General features: G+C 40.0%; 1 protein-coding gene across 1 annotated transcript in view; it reads right to left on the minus strand.

Moving 5' to 3' along the window:
• Positions 1-19,995, minus strand: part of LOC139749260 (uncharacterized) — a 481,728-nt gene that overhangs the window by 339,581 nt on the left and 122,152 nt on the right. The window contains exons 15-16 of the mRNA XM_071662996.1: positions 15,041-15,161; positions 1,683-1,862 (exon numbers count right to left, since the gene is read on the minus strand). Coding sequence (XP_071519097.1) covers positions 1,683-1,862; positions 15,041-15,161 — 301 coding nt within the window. The remainder of the gene's footprint in view (positions 1-1,682; positions 1,863-15,040; positions 15,162-19,995) is intronic.

Consider the following 19,995-nt stretch of genomic DNA (forward strand, 5'->3'; position numbering starts at 1 on the left):
CCATCTATCTCCACACATTCCTCATTCATAGGCCACACTTTGCACCTATACAACATTGCTAGGACCACTATATCCTAGAACACACCCACTTTTGCCCTCTTTATGGGCAAATATGAGTATGCTTGAAGATATAGTAGTCCCTTCACTGTTATATGAATGGGAGGCATATGCCTTTGATTAAAATGTCAAGGATAGGATGAACATGTTGAGAATGAAATGCTTGAGGATAACTTGTGGTGTCAGGTGGGTTGATCAAATAAGAATGCATCATAAACTTATATAAACTACACCCTAGTTGGAACAAGGAATAATTATCTTGGTAAACAGTTGGGCCCCAAACTAGCAAATGACTAGGACCAGCTGATGAGACAATTAATAAGGAAAATCCTTGAATATCTTCCCAAGATGATCACGACAAAGCCATAACCATGCACATTCCACAGGAATATGGCTTCCTACCAAATGCTATCTGAAAAAGATGGAGGAGTCTCAGCATGTCGGACATGCTTGAGATACAGAAAATTATACGTGGTTGGCTTGGTGCAGCCTGGCAGCCACTGGGATGATGATGTCACTACCAAGTGGTGACTGCTGACTGGAGGACAGTTTCAAAGTGAGATACTGCTGCAGCTGCTTAGAGTGATTTGGTAAGGGTTAGAATCATTAACATCACCAGAAGGAAAAGGTAGTTTATAAATTTCTAAGCAATGGAGATCCATGAAGATTCTCTGATTGCTCATGGGGCAAATCAACCCTAAAGATAAAATATACATCTAAAAGTAACTATGACCTAATATCACGACAAATATACAGCAAGGTATCATACTGTATCAACAGATTATATGCTACTAACAGGAAATGTAAGTACAGCTAAGAATTAACAGACCGAAAGCATGCAACTTTAAACACCGATAAACAACCAAGGTTTAGTTACTGAGGTCTCCTCTTACAAATTTGATAAAAAGATATCCTGAATGGCTGCCTGTAGGAGGCACTGAATGTAAGAGACTATACAATCAGGGAGAGATAATACCTATTTCTTTCAAAACTGCTACATATAACACATCACCTATCTATCTATCTCTACCCCTGTTGCCTGTTCCAACTAGAACCACCCTCAAATTGGTGGCCATTGCAACAGTGTCTATAACTAAAGAACTTCAGTACCACTTCTTAGCCTTTAGTGCCTCACCCTTAAAAGGCCATTGGTAGTGGGCAAATCTAGCGCAGTGATTGCTGAGGCTCCTACCAAATGTTCCTAAAGACTACTTCTATTTAATGCTCCTACCTACTATTTCTACCTAATACTCCTGCCTAAATGTTCCTACCTACTACTTCTGTCTACTGCTCCTACCATTTTGCCAAAAGGCAGGGCTAGCACATAATGCTCACAGCAGGAAAATCTAGTTACGAAGAATAAGCTGCGTGATTTAAGTGTTGTCAGGAGTTACACGACAAGGAGAGATTGAAAGTTTGTGGACAGAAAGCCAGTAGTTCACATGTTAGTGAGGCAGAAAGAAATGAAAGCTACTTGAATTAGAGGAGCACAACTTGACAACCACTACACCACTGGCTCACTAAGTAGATGTCACTAACCCTCCTGATACCCTGGTCGTTGGCTGCCCACCAACTACTACCTACCATATCACTGTAACAATAAATGGATAAGCAAGGTTTCTTACACTGATGCAATGGTTCAAAATCATCTCAGCAAATTTATACTTGTCGTAGAACTCGGAAATGTTGTCAAGCCGTTTCATAAAAGACTTCTCAATGGGAAGAGATCCCCATACATGCACTGCTTCATCTTCAGAAGGATAATCCATAGCCATCATTCTGCCCTTTAATTCCTTGCACTGGACCTGCCAATTTACAAGTTAGGAATTTCATTACACATCATAATTATTTCAAATGATATATTATGAAGTGAATGGTTCTGCATAATGGTAAGGCTATATTAAACAAAATGTAGATAAAAATTTTACCAACTCTGTACATGCAAAAACATAAAAACTGCCAAAAGCACATATACACACACACACACACACACACACAAGAAAGAAAAAAAAGAATGATTAACAAGGGGAAAGTGAGGAAATGTATCTATGAATCACCATGAAAAGCAATTGGGAGTATATAAAAGACCAGATTAGCTAGTCTCTGAGGTAAGCCTGTTATCAACACAAAGCCAAGCAGGATAAGGTTTCTCAATCTTAATTTCTGTCCTAATCAGAAATAAATTCAACAAGGGAACTGTGACTAGACATGAAAGAACAATGAATTATTCCCCAAATATCAAAAGTTTGTAGTTGCCTTGTTTACACAAGGTAGCATCATGGAGAGATGAAGAAAAGGCCTCATTCGCTCATATTCATTCTTCAACTGTTTTATGCAATACACCAAAAGTTTGGAGATATTTGAAATCTTTAAAAACAATCATAAGTTAATACAATTAAAGGATGATGTTCAGAAACTAAGATATAAATTAATCATGAAAAATATCATAAGATGAGAATGGAACTTAAGAATTTGAAAAATATAGTCAAAGGGTATGAGCTCTCATTCAAATTAGTTCATGGATTCTGTTCTATCTATATCTATGATGCCCATTTCCTCCAGCCACAGTAAAAGAGTCTCACTTATCCCTGTCCTTATATGCCCCCCCTTACTCCACACAATCACCATCCCATGAACCCTTTCATCAACTCTCTCCCTCCAGTATTCCTTAACTTTATTCCTCCATATCACAGGTAGCCTTCCTCTCACACCAGTCCCTGTAATCGTACTATCATACACTCTCCTTCTGAACTTCGCAACATGCATTCTATGCATAAGCCCAAACAACTTCAAAGTATTACTTTTCACCCACTATACCAGTCCACGATTGCATTCCCTGCCAGGTTACATCTCTCAAACACCCCTTCATTTCTTTCTTCATCCCCTCTAGTCAAGCCACCTACATCTCTCAAAATAGCTCATTTCCACAGCCTGGATTCTTGACCTCTGCGACTCATTACATGTCCATGTTTCAGCTGCATAGGTCAGGGTTGGGAATACTATGCTATCCCTTAATCCTCCCTTCATATCCATACTTAAACCTACCCTTCATTACTCTATTTCTATTAAGGGAACCAATGACTCTTCGACACTGACTGCTCTCTCCCTTATCTATCTTCCACATCATCAAACAGCTCCTAAATACTTAATTTTTTCAGCTATTCCAGTCTTTCTCCACCCCGCTCCCCATATTCAAATCCCCAGTTCACTGCACTTTCTTTCACTCTACATGGTTTTGCAAGATCTATACTTTTAGTCTGCTTCCTTTCAAACACCAATGCTTTACCTTTATTTGCATTGACATTCAAACACCTATGCTTACACCCATCATAAAACACACTTACAACCTTCTGGAACTCCTCTTTACTCTCAGCAAACAGGCTTGCCACTAGCCACAATACCTAACTGCCATAATCCATCTCTGCACCCCACCTTTCCCTTGTTTTGCTTTTCATCTCTCTTATTACTCCATTAGTACATTCTATTCATCTATCTATATCACTGATGCCCATTCCCACTGGGAACTCCCATCAAAGGGTGGTCAAGGCAAAAGAGTCTCCACTTATTCCTGTCCATACATGCCTCCTTTGAATACACCATTCCATGGATTCTTCTACCATTTCTCTCCCTCCAGTATTCTTCAACCCAATTTGCCCAAGTCACATGTGGTCTTCCTCTCACACCAACCCTTTAAATTCTACTATGATACACTCTCCCTGTAAACTTCTAATCTTTCATTCTTTTTACATGCCCAAACCACTTCAAAGTACTATGTTTCACCCACTCTACAACTCCACAATTCATTCCCTTTGCATTCCCTGCTATAACACATCTCTCATACATCCTTTCATTTCATTCTTCAATCTATCTATATATCTATATCTCTGATGCCCATTCCCTTCAGGAACTTCTATCAAGGGGTGGCCATGGCAAAAGAGTCTCCACTTATCCCTGTCCTTAAATGCCTTCCTTGCATACACCATTCCATGCACTCTTCCTGTTTCCCTCCCTCCATTATTATTCAGCCCTATTTGCCCATGTCACAGGCAATCTTCCACTCCCAACAATCCCTTTAACTGTACTATTACACACTCTCTTTGTAAACTCCCAGTTTTGCATTCTTTCCACATGTCCAAACCACTTCAATGTATTACATTTCACCTATTCTACTACTCCACAATTCACTCCCTTTGCATTACCTGTCATACCAAAATTCCCATACACCATTTCATTTCTTTCTTCATTCCATCTAGTCACATCATATGCTCTTCTCAAATAGGATTATGCTGTCCCTTAATCCTCACTTCACTTCCATACTTAACTCTCTACCTCTTCATTATTGTATTTAGGGACCCAATGACTCTTCCTCCCTATACTGCTCCCTCCCTTAGCTCTCCTTCCATATCACTATATTTACCTAAGACAGCTCCTACATACTTAAATTCCCTCACTTCTTCCAGTCTTTTTCCCCAAAAAATCCACAGCACAATTCAATACACTTTCTTCTTTCACTTTATATGGTGTTACAAAATTTATACTTTCACTCCATTTCCTTTCAAACACCATCACTTTACTTTTACTTGCATTTACCATCAACCTCCTATGCTTACACACTTCATAAAACACACTTACAACCTTCTGCAGCTCTTCACTCTCTGCAAACAATACAGTATCATCTATAAACAGGCTTTCCACACTCCATCTCTGCACCTCTTTTCCTGAGCGTTGTTTTCATCTCTCTAATCACTCCATTCACATACATTATATTATTATTTATTTTTTCTATTTTGCTTTGTCGCGGTCTCCCGCGTTAGTGAGGTAGCGCAAGCAAACAGACGAAAGAATGGCCCAACCCACCCCCATACACATGCATATACATACACGTCCACACACGCAAATATACATACCTATACATCTCAATGTATGCATATATACACACACACAGACATATACATACATACACATGTACATAATTCATACTATCTGCCTTTAGTCATTCCCATCGCCACCTCGCCACACATGAAATAACAAACCCCTCCCCCCTCATGTGTGCAAGGTAGCGCTAGGAAAAGACAACAAAGGCCACATTCGTTCACACTCAGTCTCTAGCTGTCATGTAATAATGCACCGAAACCACAGCTCCCTTTCCACATCCAGGCTCCACAGACCTTTCCATGGTTTACCCCAGACGCTTCACATGCCCTGGTTCAATTCACTGACAGCAAGTCGACCCTGGTATACCACATCGTTCCAATTCACTCTATTCCTTGCATGCCTTTCACCCTCCTGCATGTTCAGGCCCTGCTCACTCAAAATCTTTTTCACTCTATCTTTCCACCTCCAATTTGGTCTCCCTCTTCTCCTCGTTCCCTCCACCTCTGACACATATATCCTCTTGGTCAATCTTTCCTCACTCATTCTTTCCATGTGACCAAACCATTTCAAAACACCCTCCTCTGCTCTCTCTACCACACTCTTTTTATTACCACACATCTCTCTTACCCTATTATTACTAACTCAGTCAAATCACCTCACACCACAAATTATCCTCAAACATCTCATCTCCAGCACATCCACCCTTCTCCGCACAACTCTATCCATAGCCCACACCTCGCAACCATATAACATTGTTAGAACCACTATTCCTTCAAACATACCCATTTTTGCTTTCCAAGATAATGTTCTCGACTTCCACACATTCTTCAATGCTCCCAGAATTTTCGCCCCCTCCCCCACCCTAGGATTCACTTTCGCTTCCATGGTTCCATCCGCTGCCAGATCCACTCCCAGATATCTAAAACACTTCACTTCCTCCAGTTTTTCTCCATCCAAACTTACCTCCCAATTGACTTGACCCTCAACCCTACTGTACCTAATAACCTTGCTCTTATTCACATTTACTCTCAGCTTTCTTCTTTCACACACTTTACCAAACTCAGTCACCAGCTTCTGCAGTTTCTCACATGAATAAGCCACCAGCGCTGTATCATCAGCGAACAACTGACTCACTTCCCAAGCTCTCTCATCCACAACAGACTTCATACTTGTCCCTCTTTCCAAAACTCTTGCATTCACCTCCCTAACAACCCCATCCATAAACAAATTAAACAACCATGGAGACATCACACACCCATGTCACAAACCTACATTCACTGAGAACCAATCACTTTCCTCTCTTCCTACACGTACACATGCCTTACATCCTCGACAAAAACTTTTCACTGCTTCTAACAACTTGCCTCCCACACCATATATTCTTAATACCTTTCACAGAGCATCTCTATCAACTCCATCATATGCCTTCTCCAAATCCATAAATGCTACATACAAATCCATTTGCTTTTCTAAGTATTTCTCACATACATTCTTCAAAGCAAACACCTGATCAACACATCCTCTACGACTTCTGAAACCATACTTCTTTTCCCCAATCTGATGCTCTGTACATGCCTTCACCCTCTCAATCAATACCCTCCCATATAATTTCCCAGGAATACTCAACAAACATATACCTCTGTAATTTGAGCACTCACTTTTATCCCCTTTGCCTTGTACAATGGCACAATGCAAGCATTCCTCCAATCCTCAGGCACTTCACCATGAGTCATACATACATTAAATAACCTTACCAACCAATGAACCTTTTTATTCTCCCTAAAATTCAATGATGCTCTCTCACCCCAACTCTCATTTGCCCTCTTTTCCACCTCTTCCACCTTTCCCTTAACCTCTTGTCTCCTTCTTTTATACATCTCCCAGTCATTTGAACTATTTCCCTGAAAAAAGCATCCAAATGCCTCTCTCTTATCTTTCACTAACAATCTTACTTCTACATCCCACCACTCACTACCCTTTCTAATCCGCCCACCTTCCACGCTTCTCATGCCACAGGCATCTTTTGCACAAGCCATCACTGCTTCCCTTAATATATCCCATTCCTCCCCCCCTCCCCTTACATCATTTGCTCTCACCTTTCTCCATTCTGTACTCAATCTCTCCTGGTACTTCCTCACACAAGTCTCCTTTCCAAGCTCACTCACTCTCACCACTCTCCTCACCCCAACATTCTCTCTTCTTTTCTGAAAACCTCTACAAATCTTCACCTTCACCTCCACAAGATAATGATCAGACTTCCCTCCAGTTGCACCTCTCAGAACAGTAACATCCAAAAGTCTCTCTTTCACGTGCCTATCAATTAACACGTAAGCCAATAACGTTCTCTGGCCATCTCTCCTAATTACATACGCATACTTACGTATACCTCTCTTTTTATTTATTTATTTATTTATTTGTTTTGCTTTGTCGCTGTCTCCCGCGTTTGCGAGGTAGTGCAAGGAAACAGACAAAAGAAATGGCCCAACCCACCCACATACACATGTACATACACACACGTCCACACACGCAAATATACATACCTATACATCTCAATGTACACATATATATACACACACAGACACATACAAATATACCCATGCACACAATTCACACTGTCTGCCTTTATTCATTTCCATCGCCACCTCGTCACACATGGAATACCATCCCCCTCCCCCCTCATGTGTGTGAGGTAGCGCTAGGAAAAGACAACAAAGGCCTCATTCGTTCACACTCAGTCTCTAGCTGTCATGCAATAATGCCCGAAACCACAGCTCCCTTTCCACATCCAGGCCCCACACAACTTTCCATGGTTTACCCCAGACGCTTCACATGCCCTGATTCAATCCACTGACAGCACGTCAACCCCGGTATACCACATCGATCCAATTCACTCTATTCCTTGCCCGCCTTTCACCCTCCTGCATGTTCAGGCCCCGATCACTCAAAATCTTTTTCACTCCATCTTTCCACCTCCAATTTGGTCTCCCGCTTCTCCTCGTTCCCTCCACCTCCGACACATATATCCTCTTGGTTAATCTTTCCTCACTCATTCTCTCCATGTACCCAAACCATTTCAAAACACCCTCTTCTGCTCTCTCTACCACGCTCTTTTTATTTCCACACATCTCTCTTACCCTTACGTTACTTACTTGATCAAACAACCTCACACCACACATTGTCCTCAAACATCTCATTTCTAGCACATCCACCCTTCTGCGCACAACTCTATCCATAGCCCACGCCTCGCAACCATACAACATTGTTGGAACCACTATTCCTTCAAACATACCCATTTTTGCTTTCCAAGATAATGTTCTCGACTTCCACACATTCTTCAAGGCTCCCAGGATTTTCGCCCCCTCCCCCACCCTATGATTCACTTCCGCTTCCATGGTTCCATCCGCTGTCACATCCACTCCCAGATATCTAAAACACTTTACTTCCTCCAGTTTATCTCCATTCAAACTTACCTCCCAATTGACTTGACCCTCAACCCTACTGTACCTAATAACCTTGCTCTTATTCACATTTACTCTTAACTTTCTTCTTTCACACACTTTACCAAACTCAGTCACCAGCTTCTGCAGTTTCTCACATGAATCAGCCACCAGCGCTGTATCATCAGCGAACAACTGACTCACTTCCCAAGCTCTCTCATCCACAACAGACTTCATACTTGTCCCTCTTTCCAAAACTCTTGCATTCACCTCCCTAACAACCCATCCATAAACAAATTAAACAACCATGGAGACATCACACACCCATGTCACAAACCTACATTCACTGAGAACCAATCACTTTCCTCTCTTCCTACACGTACACATGCCTTACATCCTCGACAAAAACTTTTCACTGCTTCTAACAACTTGCCTCCCACACCATATATTCTTAATACCTTTCACAGAGCATCTCTATCAACTCCATCATATGCCTTCTCCAAATCCATAAATGCTACATACAAATCCATTTGCTTTTCTAAGTATTTCTCACATACATTCTTCAAAGCAAACACCTGATCAACACATCCTCTACGACTTCTGAAACCATACTTCTTTTCCCCAATCTGATGCTCTGTACATGCCTTCACCCTCTCAATCAATACCCTCCCATATAATTTCCCAGGAATACTCAACAAACATATACCTCTGTAATTTGAGCACTCACTTTTATCCCCTTTGCCTTGTACAATGGCACAATGCAAGCATTCCTCCAATCCTCAGGCACTTCACCATGAGTCATACATACATTAAATAACCTTACCAACCAATGAACCTTTTTATTCTCCCTAAAATTCAATGATGCTCTCTCACCCCAACTCTCATTTGCCCTCTTTTCCACCTCTTCCACCTTTCCCTTAACCTCTTGTCTCCTTCTTTTATACATCTCCCAGTCATTTGAACTATTTCCCTGAAAAAAGCATCCAAATGCCTCTCTCTTATCTTTCACTAACAATCTTACTTCTACATCCCACCACTCACTACCCTTTCTAATCCGCCCACCTTCCACGCTTCTCATGCCACAGGCATCTTTTGCACAAGCCATCACTGCTTCCCTTAATATATCCCATTCCTCCCCCCCTCCCCTTACATCATTTGCTCTCACCTTTCTCCATTCTGTACTCAATCTCTCCTGGTACTTCCTCACACAAGTCTCCTTTCCAAGCTCACTCACTCTCACCACTCTCCTCACCCCAACATTCTCTCTTCTTTTCTGAAAACCTCTACAAATCTTCACCTTCACCTCCACAAGATAATGATCAGACTTCCCTCCAGTTGCACCTCTCAGAACAGTAACATCCAAAAGTCTCTCTTTCACGTGCCTATCAATTAACACGTAAGCCAATAACGTTCTCTGGCCATCTCTCCTAATTACATACGCATACTTACGTATACCTCTCTTTTTATTTATTTATTTATTTATTTGTTTTGCTTTGTCGCTGTCTCCCGCGTTTGCGAGGTAGTGCAAGGAAACAGACAAAAGAAATGGCCCAACCCACCCACATACACATGTACATACACACACGTCCACACACGCAAATATACATACCTATACATCTCAATGTACACATATATATACACACACAGACACATACAAATATACCCATGCACACAATTCACACTGTCTGCCTTTATTCATTTCCATCGCCACCTCGTCACACATGGAATACCATCCCCCTCCCCCCTCATGTGTGTGAGGTAGCGCTAGGAAAAGACAACAAAGGCCTCATTCGTTCACACTCAGTCTCTAGCTGTCATGCAATAATGCCCGAAACCACAGCTCCCTTTCCACATCCAGGCCCCACACAACTTTCCATGGTTTACCCCAGACGCTTCACATGCCCTGATTCAATCCACTGACAGCACGTCAACCCCGGTATACCACATCGATCCAATTCACTCTATTCCTTGCCCGCCTTTCACCCTCCTGCATGTTCAGGCCCCGATCACTCAAAATCTTTTTCACTCCATCTTTCCACCTCCAATTTGGTCTCCCGCTTCTCCTCGTTCCCTCCACCTCCGACACATATATCCTCTTGGTTAATCTTTCCTCACTCATTCTCTCCATGTACCCAAACCATTTCAAAACACCCTCTTCTGCTCTCTCTACCACGCTCTTTTTATTTCCACACATCTCTCTTACCCTTACGTTACTTACTTGATCAAACAACCTCACACCACACATTGTCCTCAAACATCTCATTTCTAGCACATCCACCCTTCTGCGCACAACTCTATCCATAGCCCACGCCTCGCAACCATACAACATTGTTGGAACCACTATTCCTTCAAACATACCCATTTTTGCTTTCCAAGATAATGTTCTCGACTTCCACACATTCTTCAAGGCTCCCAGGATTTTCGCCCCCTCCCCCACCCTATGATTCACTTCCGCTTCCATGGTTCCATCCGCTGTCACATCCACTCCCAGATATCTAAAACACTTTACTTCCTCCAGTTTATCTCCATTCAAACTTACCTCCCAATTGACTTGACCCTCAACCCTACTGTACCTAATAACCTTGCTCTTATTCACATTTACTCTTAACTTTCTTCTTTCACACACTTTACCAAACTCAGTCACCAGCTTCTGCAGTTTCTCACATGAATCAGCCACCAGCGCTCTTTTTAAACCAGGTATTCCCAATCACCAGTCCTTTTGTCAGCACACAAATCTACAAGCTCTTCACCATTTCCATTTACAACACTGAACACCCCATGTACACCAATTATTCTCTCAACTGCCATATTACTCACCTTTGCATTCAAATCACCCATCACTATAACCTGGTCTCGTGCATAAAAACTACTAACACACTCACTCATCTGATCCCAAAACACTTGCCTCTCATGATCTTTCTTCTCATGCCCACGAATAGGTACCAATAATCACCTATCTCTCTCCATCCAGTTTCAGTTTTACCCATATCAATCTAGAGTTTACTGTCTTACACTCTATCACATACTCCCACAACTCCTCTTTCAGGAGTAGCGCTACTCCTTCCTTTGCTCTTGTCCTCTCACCAACCCCTGACTTTACTCCTAAAACATTGCTAAACCACTTTTCTCCTTTAACCTTGAGCTTAGCTTCACTTGGAGCCAAAACATCCAGGTCACTTTCCTCAAACATACTACCTGTCTCTCTAGCGCAATGTTTTCTAAAGCTTCTATCAAATGTTCCTACCAACTACTGCTACTGTTTCTACCTAATTTTCAGCCTAATGTTCCAAATTACTATTTCTCCCTTATGCTCCCAGCTAATGCTCCTACCTACTACTTCTACCTAATATTCCTACCTATTGCTAAAAGGCTGGGCTAGCATAAAGCACTCACTGCAGAAAAATCTAGAGGTAAAAGGAATGAGACGTGTGAGTTAAGTGTTGTCGAGTGTGACATGTAAAAGAAGATATTGTGATTGTATGTGTGTGGACAGAATGCCAGCAGTCCATATGTAGGTGAGGCAGAAAGAAAAGACAGCAACTCAAGTCAAAGGAGTGCAACTTGACAACCACTGAAGTGCTGGCTCACTATAAAGCCATCACTAGCCCTCCCAATATCTGAGCGGGTAGCACCAGTAATATACTTCCCTGTCTGTGACTGCTTACCAGTTACTACCAATAAAGTAAAAGTACAGTCTAAAAATAATGAAAACCTTCAAACCTTGTTCAATCATTAAATAAAGAGAATACTTATGAAAACTTTGTAAATAACCACATAACCTTAGATCTTACAGGGAGCAAACCTTTTTAATGTCTTCCCATTAAAAAAAAGAAAAGTAAAAGCATATTACGGTTCTAAAAATAACCAATAACATTTGTTTACAAATGTACAATACTTTTATTACTTACATGATCAGTAGTTCCCATAATCTGATTATCTGTTACTTGAGTTAATTATTAGGTTTGTTGCTAATTCTTCTACTTTTTATCATTTCTCAACTACTTTTTAACTGATTCCAGCATTTGTAACAGTTTTACTGATTTCTTCCAGAGTAAATCAACTGATTGTTTTGTCATTGGCTCCTGTACCTTTCATTTTCAATTATCAGTTCTTTGTCGTTATTCTGACTTTTAAGTTATACTATGAATCCTTCCCTACCTCTCAATAATAAAGATAAAAAGAGTGAGGCTGGCTGCCACCCCTCCCATGCCAGGTATTACCAGTCATCATTGTTATGACACCAAGACCTCACTTCCTGCTTGTCACCTTTGCCTCACATTTATTTATTCATTCACCCTTCTTTCCCTCCATAGTTATGTATAATGTACACAAGACCACTGAGATAAACTATCTAACCAACAATATGTTCCTAATGAATGTAGTGAAAAGTTTTGGATAAATGTCAGTAATAAAGTAAAACACATGCTTAATGGGTGGCTTGTTTAGTCACATGGATCCAACAATGCAGCAGGGGAAAAGTATCTAACTATCTGTAATTCCATAAGGTCTAAATTAACCAACCAAAGAAATGTAGGAACTACACCTTTCTGATGCACACATTCAAGGCCAGGAACCCCACTCTTAAATGCAGTGCTGTAAACGTAAATGTTTATGTGTCTGTGTAGGTTTCAGTTCTACTGTTATCACTTTTGTGTCGGCACTTTTTAAGAGGCTTTGATTCCTTCTGTTATGTTCCACTATAAAAAGAATCTATGCGATACACATTGGAAAGGAACTCACATGGCACACAACTTCCTACTTACAAGTACATACAATGAGACTTTGCTTCCTGTGTTTCCTGCTTCATGTACAATACTTTCATCTTCTTTGTCCATGTGCATACAATCTTATGTTGATCTTGCTATTCTGTCCGCCATCTATTAGATTTTCTTGTGAAGGTTAGTTCTATCATGAGTTTGCATTATTTCATAGTATTCTCAAAACAATTCACATCATACTTTGATTTTCTGGATATGTAATGCTGAAAAGTGTATTGTAGGTGGTGCTATAACTTCAATTATTGTTGAAATATAAGTAGATGGTTACCTTGAATTAGCTTGCCTGTGGATTATACGAACTTTCAAATTCTAGAAATACCAATCTTTTATACTCTCCCCATAGATCCCCAAATCTGTGATAAGCTGAGTTCAAAAGAAAAAACAGAAGGCTAAAAGTTTGCCTAAGTTATCCTGAGTGCAACATACAGTAAAGAAGATTACTCCTTAAAAGACATCATCAGTATGTCCTTATTCAATGATGAATCAAAAAAAATTGAGATTATCTCCTGAACTCTTCACTTAGGTTTCCTTTCCAGTGAGGCTCAACTTTCAAGTTAGTTTTAAAAAGATGTATCTAAATCATAATTTTGAAGATATGCATATAAAAAATGAAAAAAAAAATCACTTAAATACATTTGGTCTATTACTTCTATTATGATAATGTAAAAAAGTTTTGCTGAAGCTTCAGAACAATGCACTGTTGATTGCGTAACAAAATCTTGAGTGTCAAGCGAGTTGTCACTGCACATGATTATGATTCATTTTACCTAAACCAAAAACACTGATCATTGATTATCATTATGTTCTATCTTTAATAAAATATCTTTTCTTGTCATAATGTGGTTCACTAAAAAATATTTCATAACAGTAAAAATAATTAAAGGTCATTTAATTACCAGCCATACCAGTCAGGGTCAGGGTGGCACTGGTAAACTGCCTTCACATTTGCTAGAAAAATTTTCTGCCTCATCCAAGTAAACTTTCAGTGATGGAAGAGTCAGTGTCCAAAAAATTTACTCTCCATACAATCCAAAACCACTATCTATCTATCTGTATCTCTGGCACCTGTTCCTATCTGGAGATCCATCAAAGGGGTGGCCATGGCAATAGTCTCCATAAGTAGTGAACCCTAGTGACATTTCTTAGCCTTTGGTACCTCACCTTTAACAGGCCAATGGAAGAGGGCAACTGTTGCGCATTGTTTGCAAAGTCTCCTGCCTAATGTTCCTACTGACTTCTTCTACCTAATACTGCTACCTAATGTTCCTCCCTATTACTTCTATCTTATGTTTCTACCTAATGCTCCTGCCTAAATGTTCTCACCTACTACTTCTATCCAATGATCCTACCTGTTTGCTAAAAGGAAGGGCTAGTGCATAGCACTCAACACAGGAAAATTTAGAGCCACTGAAGTCCAGAGCCACTCAATTTCCTTCCTACAAAGCTCATGAAAATGTGCTGTCAGTAGTATGGCTGGAGGAAGACAGACAGTGGGTAGAAATTACTGTACACTGACACTTCAGTAACCACTCAGGATCAGCACACAGCCTTGAAATAGAAGTATGAAACCTGATGCATAAATATACATCGAGAGGAATCGCCAAGCTCAAATTACTATCCATCTAGAGGATTTAAGGGTGTAATGAACCTGCTTTCAATATCAAAATTTTTTCCAAGAATTCACTCTACGGAATTCAAATGTTCAGTGCTATATTTCAATATCATGCGTCTCTACAACATACAGTATTCAACTACATCACTTACAGAATGCAAAAAAGGTATAACTGAAATTTAAAATTAAAACTAAATTCAAACAATATACAGCGTAAAATAGTCGCTAAAACAGTAAATTAGGAGTTACAAAATGAGTAAAGCAATCTGTCAGATACTTACGCTTATGATTTCTGGAATGGTCTCTGTAATTGGGTCGTCTGTTCCAGGCCACTTGAGTGCTTTTATTAAGGGTGATTGGAGATCTTCTGAGGCACAAGCATGATAGTGAGCCATCTTAAACCTGAGATATAAGAATCCTTGCCATTTCACTACAGCATCAGTTTGTATTAGTAAATTTTAAGTGTGTCAGAAGCTAAGACAAGATTATAAACAAAAGATTTGCTAACCATCCTGCAAGCACTGTAAGTTACCCCATGAATTTTAGTGTATATTGTGGGTTAATGTTAAGATAACCATGATTAGCAAATAATACACTATCAACAAAATAAGATGTAGACATAAAAGAGGTCATGGGGTTGCCAAGAAAACCACAACAACACCACACTTCTTGACCCACAGTTCCAGGTGGTGAACAAGGCTAGCATTCCAAGAGCTGTGTGAGTTTACTAAAGAAGATGAAAAGTCAACTTTAGTGAACCAGCATCAATATCAATGGACAGAAAAGAGAGAATGTTGTCAGGGAATTTCATGGCCCAAAAGAACTGTCTTACCCTCTCCCACTTGGAGAACAGCCTAAAAGATGCAGGGGCTCCATAGAAGGTCTCCAAGGGTTATACAATATTAAATCTTTTCTCTGGTTGGTAAGGTTATTTAATGTATGTATGACTCATGATGAGGTGCCTGAGGATTGGCGGAATGCTTGCATAGTGCCATTGTACAAAAGCAAAGGGGATAAGAGTGAGTGCTCAAATTACAGAGGTATATGTTTGTTGAGTATTCCTGGGAAATTATATAGGAGGGTATTGATTGAGAGGGTGAAGGCATGTACAGAGCATCAGATTGGGGAAGAGCAGTGTGGTTTCAGAAGTGGTAGAGGATGTGTGGATCAGGTGTTTGCTTTGAAGAATGTATGTGAGAAATACTTAGAAAAGCAAATGGATTTGTATGTAGCATTTATGGATCTGGAGAGGGCATATGATAGAGTTGATAGAGATGCTCTGTGGAAGGTACTAAGAATATGTGGATGTGGTGTGGGAGGCAAGTTGTTAGAAGCAGTGAAAAGTTTTTATTGAGGATGTAAGGCATGTGTACATGTAGGAAGAGAGGAAAGTGATTGGTTGTCAGTGAAAGTAGGTTTGCGACAGGGGTGTGTGATGTCTCCATGGTTGTTTAATTTGTTTATGGATGGTGTTGTTAGGGAGGTGAATGCAAGAGTTTTGGAAAAAGGGGGAAGTATGCAGTCTCTTGTGGATGAGAGAGCTTGGGAGGTGAGTCAGTTATTGTTCGCTGATGATACAGCGCTGGTGGTTTATTCATGTGAGAAACTGCAGAAGCTGGTGACTGAGTTTGGTAAAGTGTGTGAAATAAGAAAGTTGACAGTAAATGTGAATAAGAGCAAGGTTATTAGGTAAAGTAAGGTTGAGGGTCAAGTCAATTGGGAGGTAAGTTTGAATGGAAAAAAACTGGAGGAAGTGAAGTGTTTTAGATATTTGGGAGTGGTTTTGGCAGCGGATGGAACCATGGAAGCGGAAGTGAATCATAGGGTGGGGGAGGGGGCAAAAATTCTGGGAGCGCTGAAGAATGTGTTGAAGTCGAGAACATTACCTCGGAAAGCAAAAATGGGTATGTTTGAAGGAATAGTGGTTCCAACAATGTTATATGGTTGCGAGGCGTGGGCTATGGGTAGAGTTGTGCGGAGGAGGGTGGACGTGCTGGAAATGAGATGTTTGAGGACAATATGTGGTGTGAGGTGGTTTATCGAGTAAGTAATGATAGGGTAAGAGAGATGTGTGGTAATAAAAAGAAAGTGGCTGACACAGCAGAAGAGGGTGTTTTGAAATGGTTTGGTCACATGGAGAGAATGAGTGAGGCAAGATTGACCAAGAGGATATGTGTGTCAGAGGTGGAGGGAACGAGGAGAAGTGGGAGACCAAATTGGAGGTGGAAAGATGGAGTGAAAAAGATTTTGAGTGATCGGGGCCTGAACATGCAGGAGGGTGAAAGGCATGCAAGGAATAGAGTGAATTGGAACGATGTGGTATACCGGGGTCGACGTGCTGTCAATGGATTGAACCAGGGCATGTGAAGCATCTGGGGTAAACCATGGAAAGTTCTGTGGGGCCTGGATGTGGAAAGGGAGCTGTGGTTTCGGTGCATTATTACATGACAGCTAGAGACGTGAACAAATGTGGCCTTTGTTGTCTTTTCCTAGTGCTACCTCGCACACATGAGGGGGGAAGGGGTTGTTATTTCATGTGTGGTGAGGTGTACATGTGTATATATGTATATGTCTGTGCGTGTATATATATGTATACGTTGAGATGTATAGGTATGTATATTTGCGTGTGTGGACAAGTATGTATATACATGTGTATGTGGGTAGGTTGGGCCATTCTTTCTTCTGTTTCCTTGCCCTACCTCGCTAACGCAGGAGACAGCGACAAAGGAAAATAAATAAATAAATAAATAAATAAATAAACAATTATTTTCTTCTTTATGCTGAAGGCTCCAGTAATGGACAAAAGTCCATATCAAGGCCCTGCCTTAACTGATATGGAGAGAATTATGAAAGGGAGAAAGAAAAGAGATGGTAAAGTAATTATGAATTCTGGAAGAAGTGAAAGTCTGTTTTCTAATATGGGGTAGGTCATAGTTATTGGGAAAGACATAAGAAGGTAGAGCATTCCAGTTTTGAGGTGTAGAGAAAGCAGCAGTTATCAAAATGTCCCCTTGAGTTGCCACTAGCTAGACAGTAATCATGTGATGAAGCAGCTTGCCAAGTATTGCGTAGCCTAGCTAGTGGTGGGGGCATTAAAGCACTTGTTCTCAAGAGCAAAAATAAGAGTAATACCTATAGAAGAAGGACAGTGAAACAACATTATGGCATATGGCAAGAGGGTCAAGTTTGAAAGTCAGCCTGGGACAGTTTATGAGCTGGACTGCTTCTGATTCAAATCTGTCAAGTGATGAAGCAGAGATAGAACCATCCCAGATGTAAGAGCAGTGCTCTATACAAGGATTAATCAATCCTTTGTATAAACAGAGAAACCATTCAGAATAAAAGAAGTTTCAATGTCTTTAATAGGACACCCAGTTTCTTAAAGGCAGACTTAGCTATTTCCATAATATGGGGTTTCCAAGAAAGAGTGGATGTTATACACATACACATAAATACATACACATGTACATATTAATAATTATTTACCATCATCTACGAATATATAGATACATTAAACATTTTCTTAGTTAATTTTCTGTCACTTGTTGCAGAAGTTCTTAATATCATACCATTCATCATTTGGCTTCTGAGCTATATCTTAACAGTATGTTCTAAACATTCAAGCTTTTAACTCTCAATGATTTCCAAATCCTTAAAATTATCTTATTATTTCTTTTCCTGTTGGACATTTATATTCAGAGAGCGAAATAATGTTAATATACCCATGATTTACTTGTTCAAATATTTCTTGACAAAATCCATTAAGTTCTCTTTTGACCATGTGTATTTGATATTAAGGTCTCTCTGCATTTTTCCTTGGTCTTCCTCATTTTCCATTGTTTTATTCTCACAAGTCATCTGCAAAACATATCAATACTCTCTTTCACATTCATTTGTTAACTCAGATATCAAGATTACAGAGACAAAAGAATAAGTAAGGCAGCTCCAAAAACATACAAAGAAATGGCACTCATTTGCTCACAACAACTCTCTACCTATTATGCATAATGCACAGGGACACTGAAGATTACCCTCATTTCATAAGTACTGTATTACAGATGGTGACTAAAAGGAGGCAGGAAACCCTCCCTTTTTGTATTTCCATTTCTAAAAAGGGCAGCAGAACATGAAAAATGCATGAATACTTAACAGAATAATCCATTAATCACTTCTAAAGAAGCAGCACATATCCTATTAACATCACAAAGCATTACATAACTACAATTGTCCTACTATGGATTGTATGGGTTGCAATGTAAATTGCCTCTTAATCCTTTCAGTGCACAAATTATTTTTTGTGGCCTTCCCAAAGCATCCAAAAATAACAGAATCATCTCTTTTTTAAAAGATTTATGAAATGATGCAAAAAATACAGAGAATTGTTTTCTTAAAACTCAAAAGTTAACTGTTCTTAGTTTAGAAAAACACATCATCTATCAGACTGGCAAAGCTTATGTAAGCAACTTACATTCCCTTACATTCTATAACTATTTTATCCATGTGATTAGGTGTAGAACCATTTATTTTCTCTTATGAATTAAAAATTAAGCATACCTGATACCTATACCCTCTGGGAACTCCGTCAATGGGTAGGCCATGGTAAAAGAGTCTCCATAACTAGTGAACTCCAATGCCATTTCTTAGCCCTTAGTGTCTCATCTTTAACAAGCCACTGGCAGAAGGCAACTCTAGCATAGTGTTTCCAAAGGTTCCTACCTAATGATCCAACTAACTAATTCTACATAATGTTCCTAACTAATAATTCCTACCTAATGATCCAACTAACTAATTCTACATAATGTTCCTAACTAATAATTCAAATTACTACTTCAACCTAATGCTTCCACCTAAAGTACCTACCCTACTGCTCTACCCTAAAGTTCCTACCTACTACTTCATCCTACTGCTCCCATAATTTTGTCAAAAAGCAAGGCTTAAGCATAGTGCTCATTGCAAGAAAATCTAAAGTTAGTAAGAATGAGTTGTGTGATTTAAGTGGTGTCAAGTGTTATATGTGACAAGAAGAAACTGTATGTATGTGGACAGAATTCCAGCAGTTCATGTGCGAGTAAGGCAGAAAGAAAAGACTGCTACATGGATCAAAGAAGTGCAACTTGACAATCACTGAAGAGCTGGTTTGCTATGCAGTCATCACTAACACTCCCAATACCCAAGTGGATAGTAACAGCAATGTACCTTTCTAGTCGGTGGCTGCCTACCAACTACTACCTGCTTG

This window comes from Panulirus ornatus, chromosome 6 (assembly GCF_036320965.1).
Source record: "Panulirus ornatus isolate Po-2019 chromosome 6, ASM3632096v1, whole genome shotgun sequence".
In the NCBI taxonomy this organism is placed as follows: domain Eukaryota; kingdom Metazoa; phylum Arthropoda; class Malacostraca; order Decapoda; family Palinuridae; genus Panulirus; species Panulirus ornatus.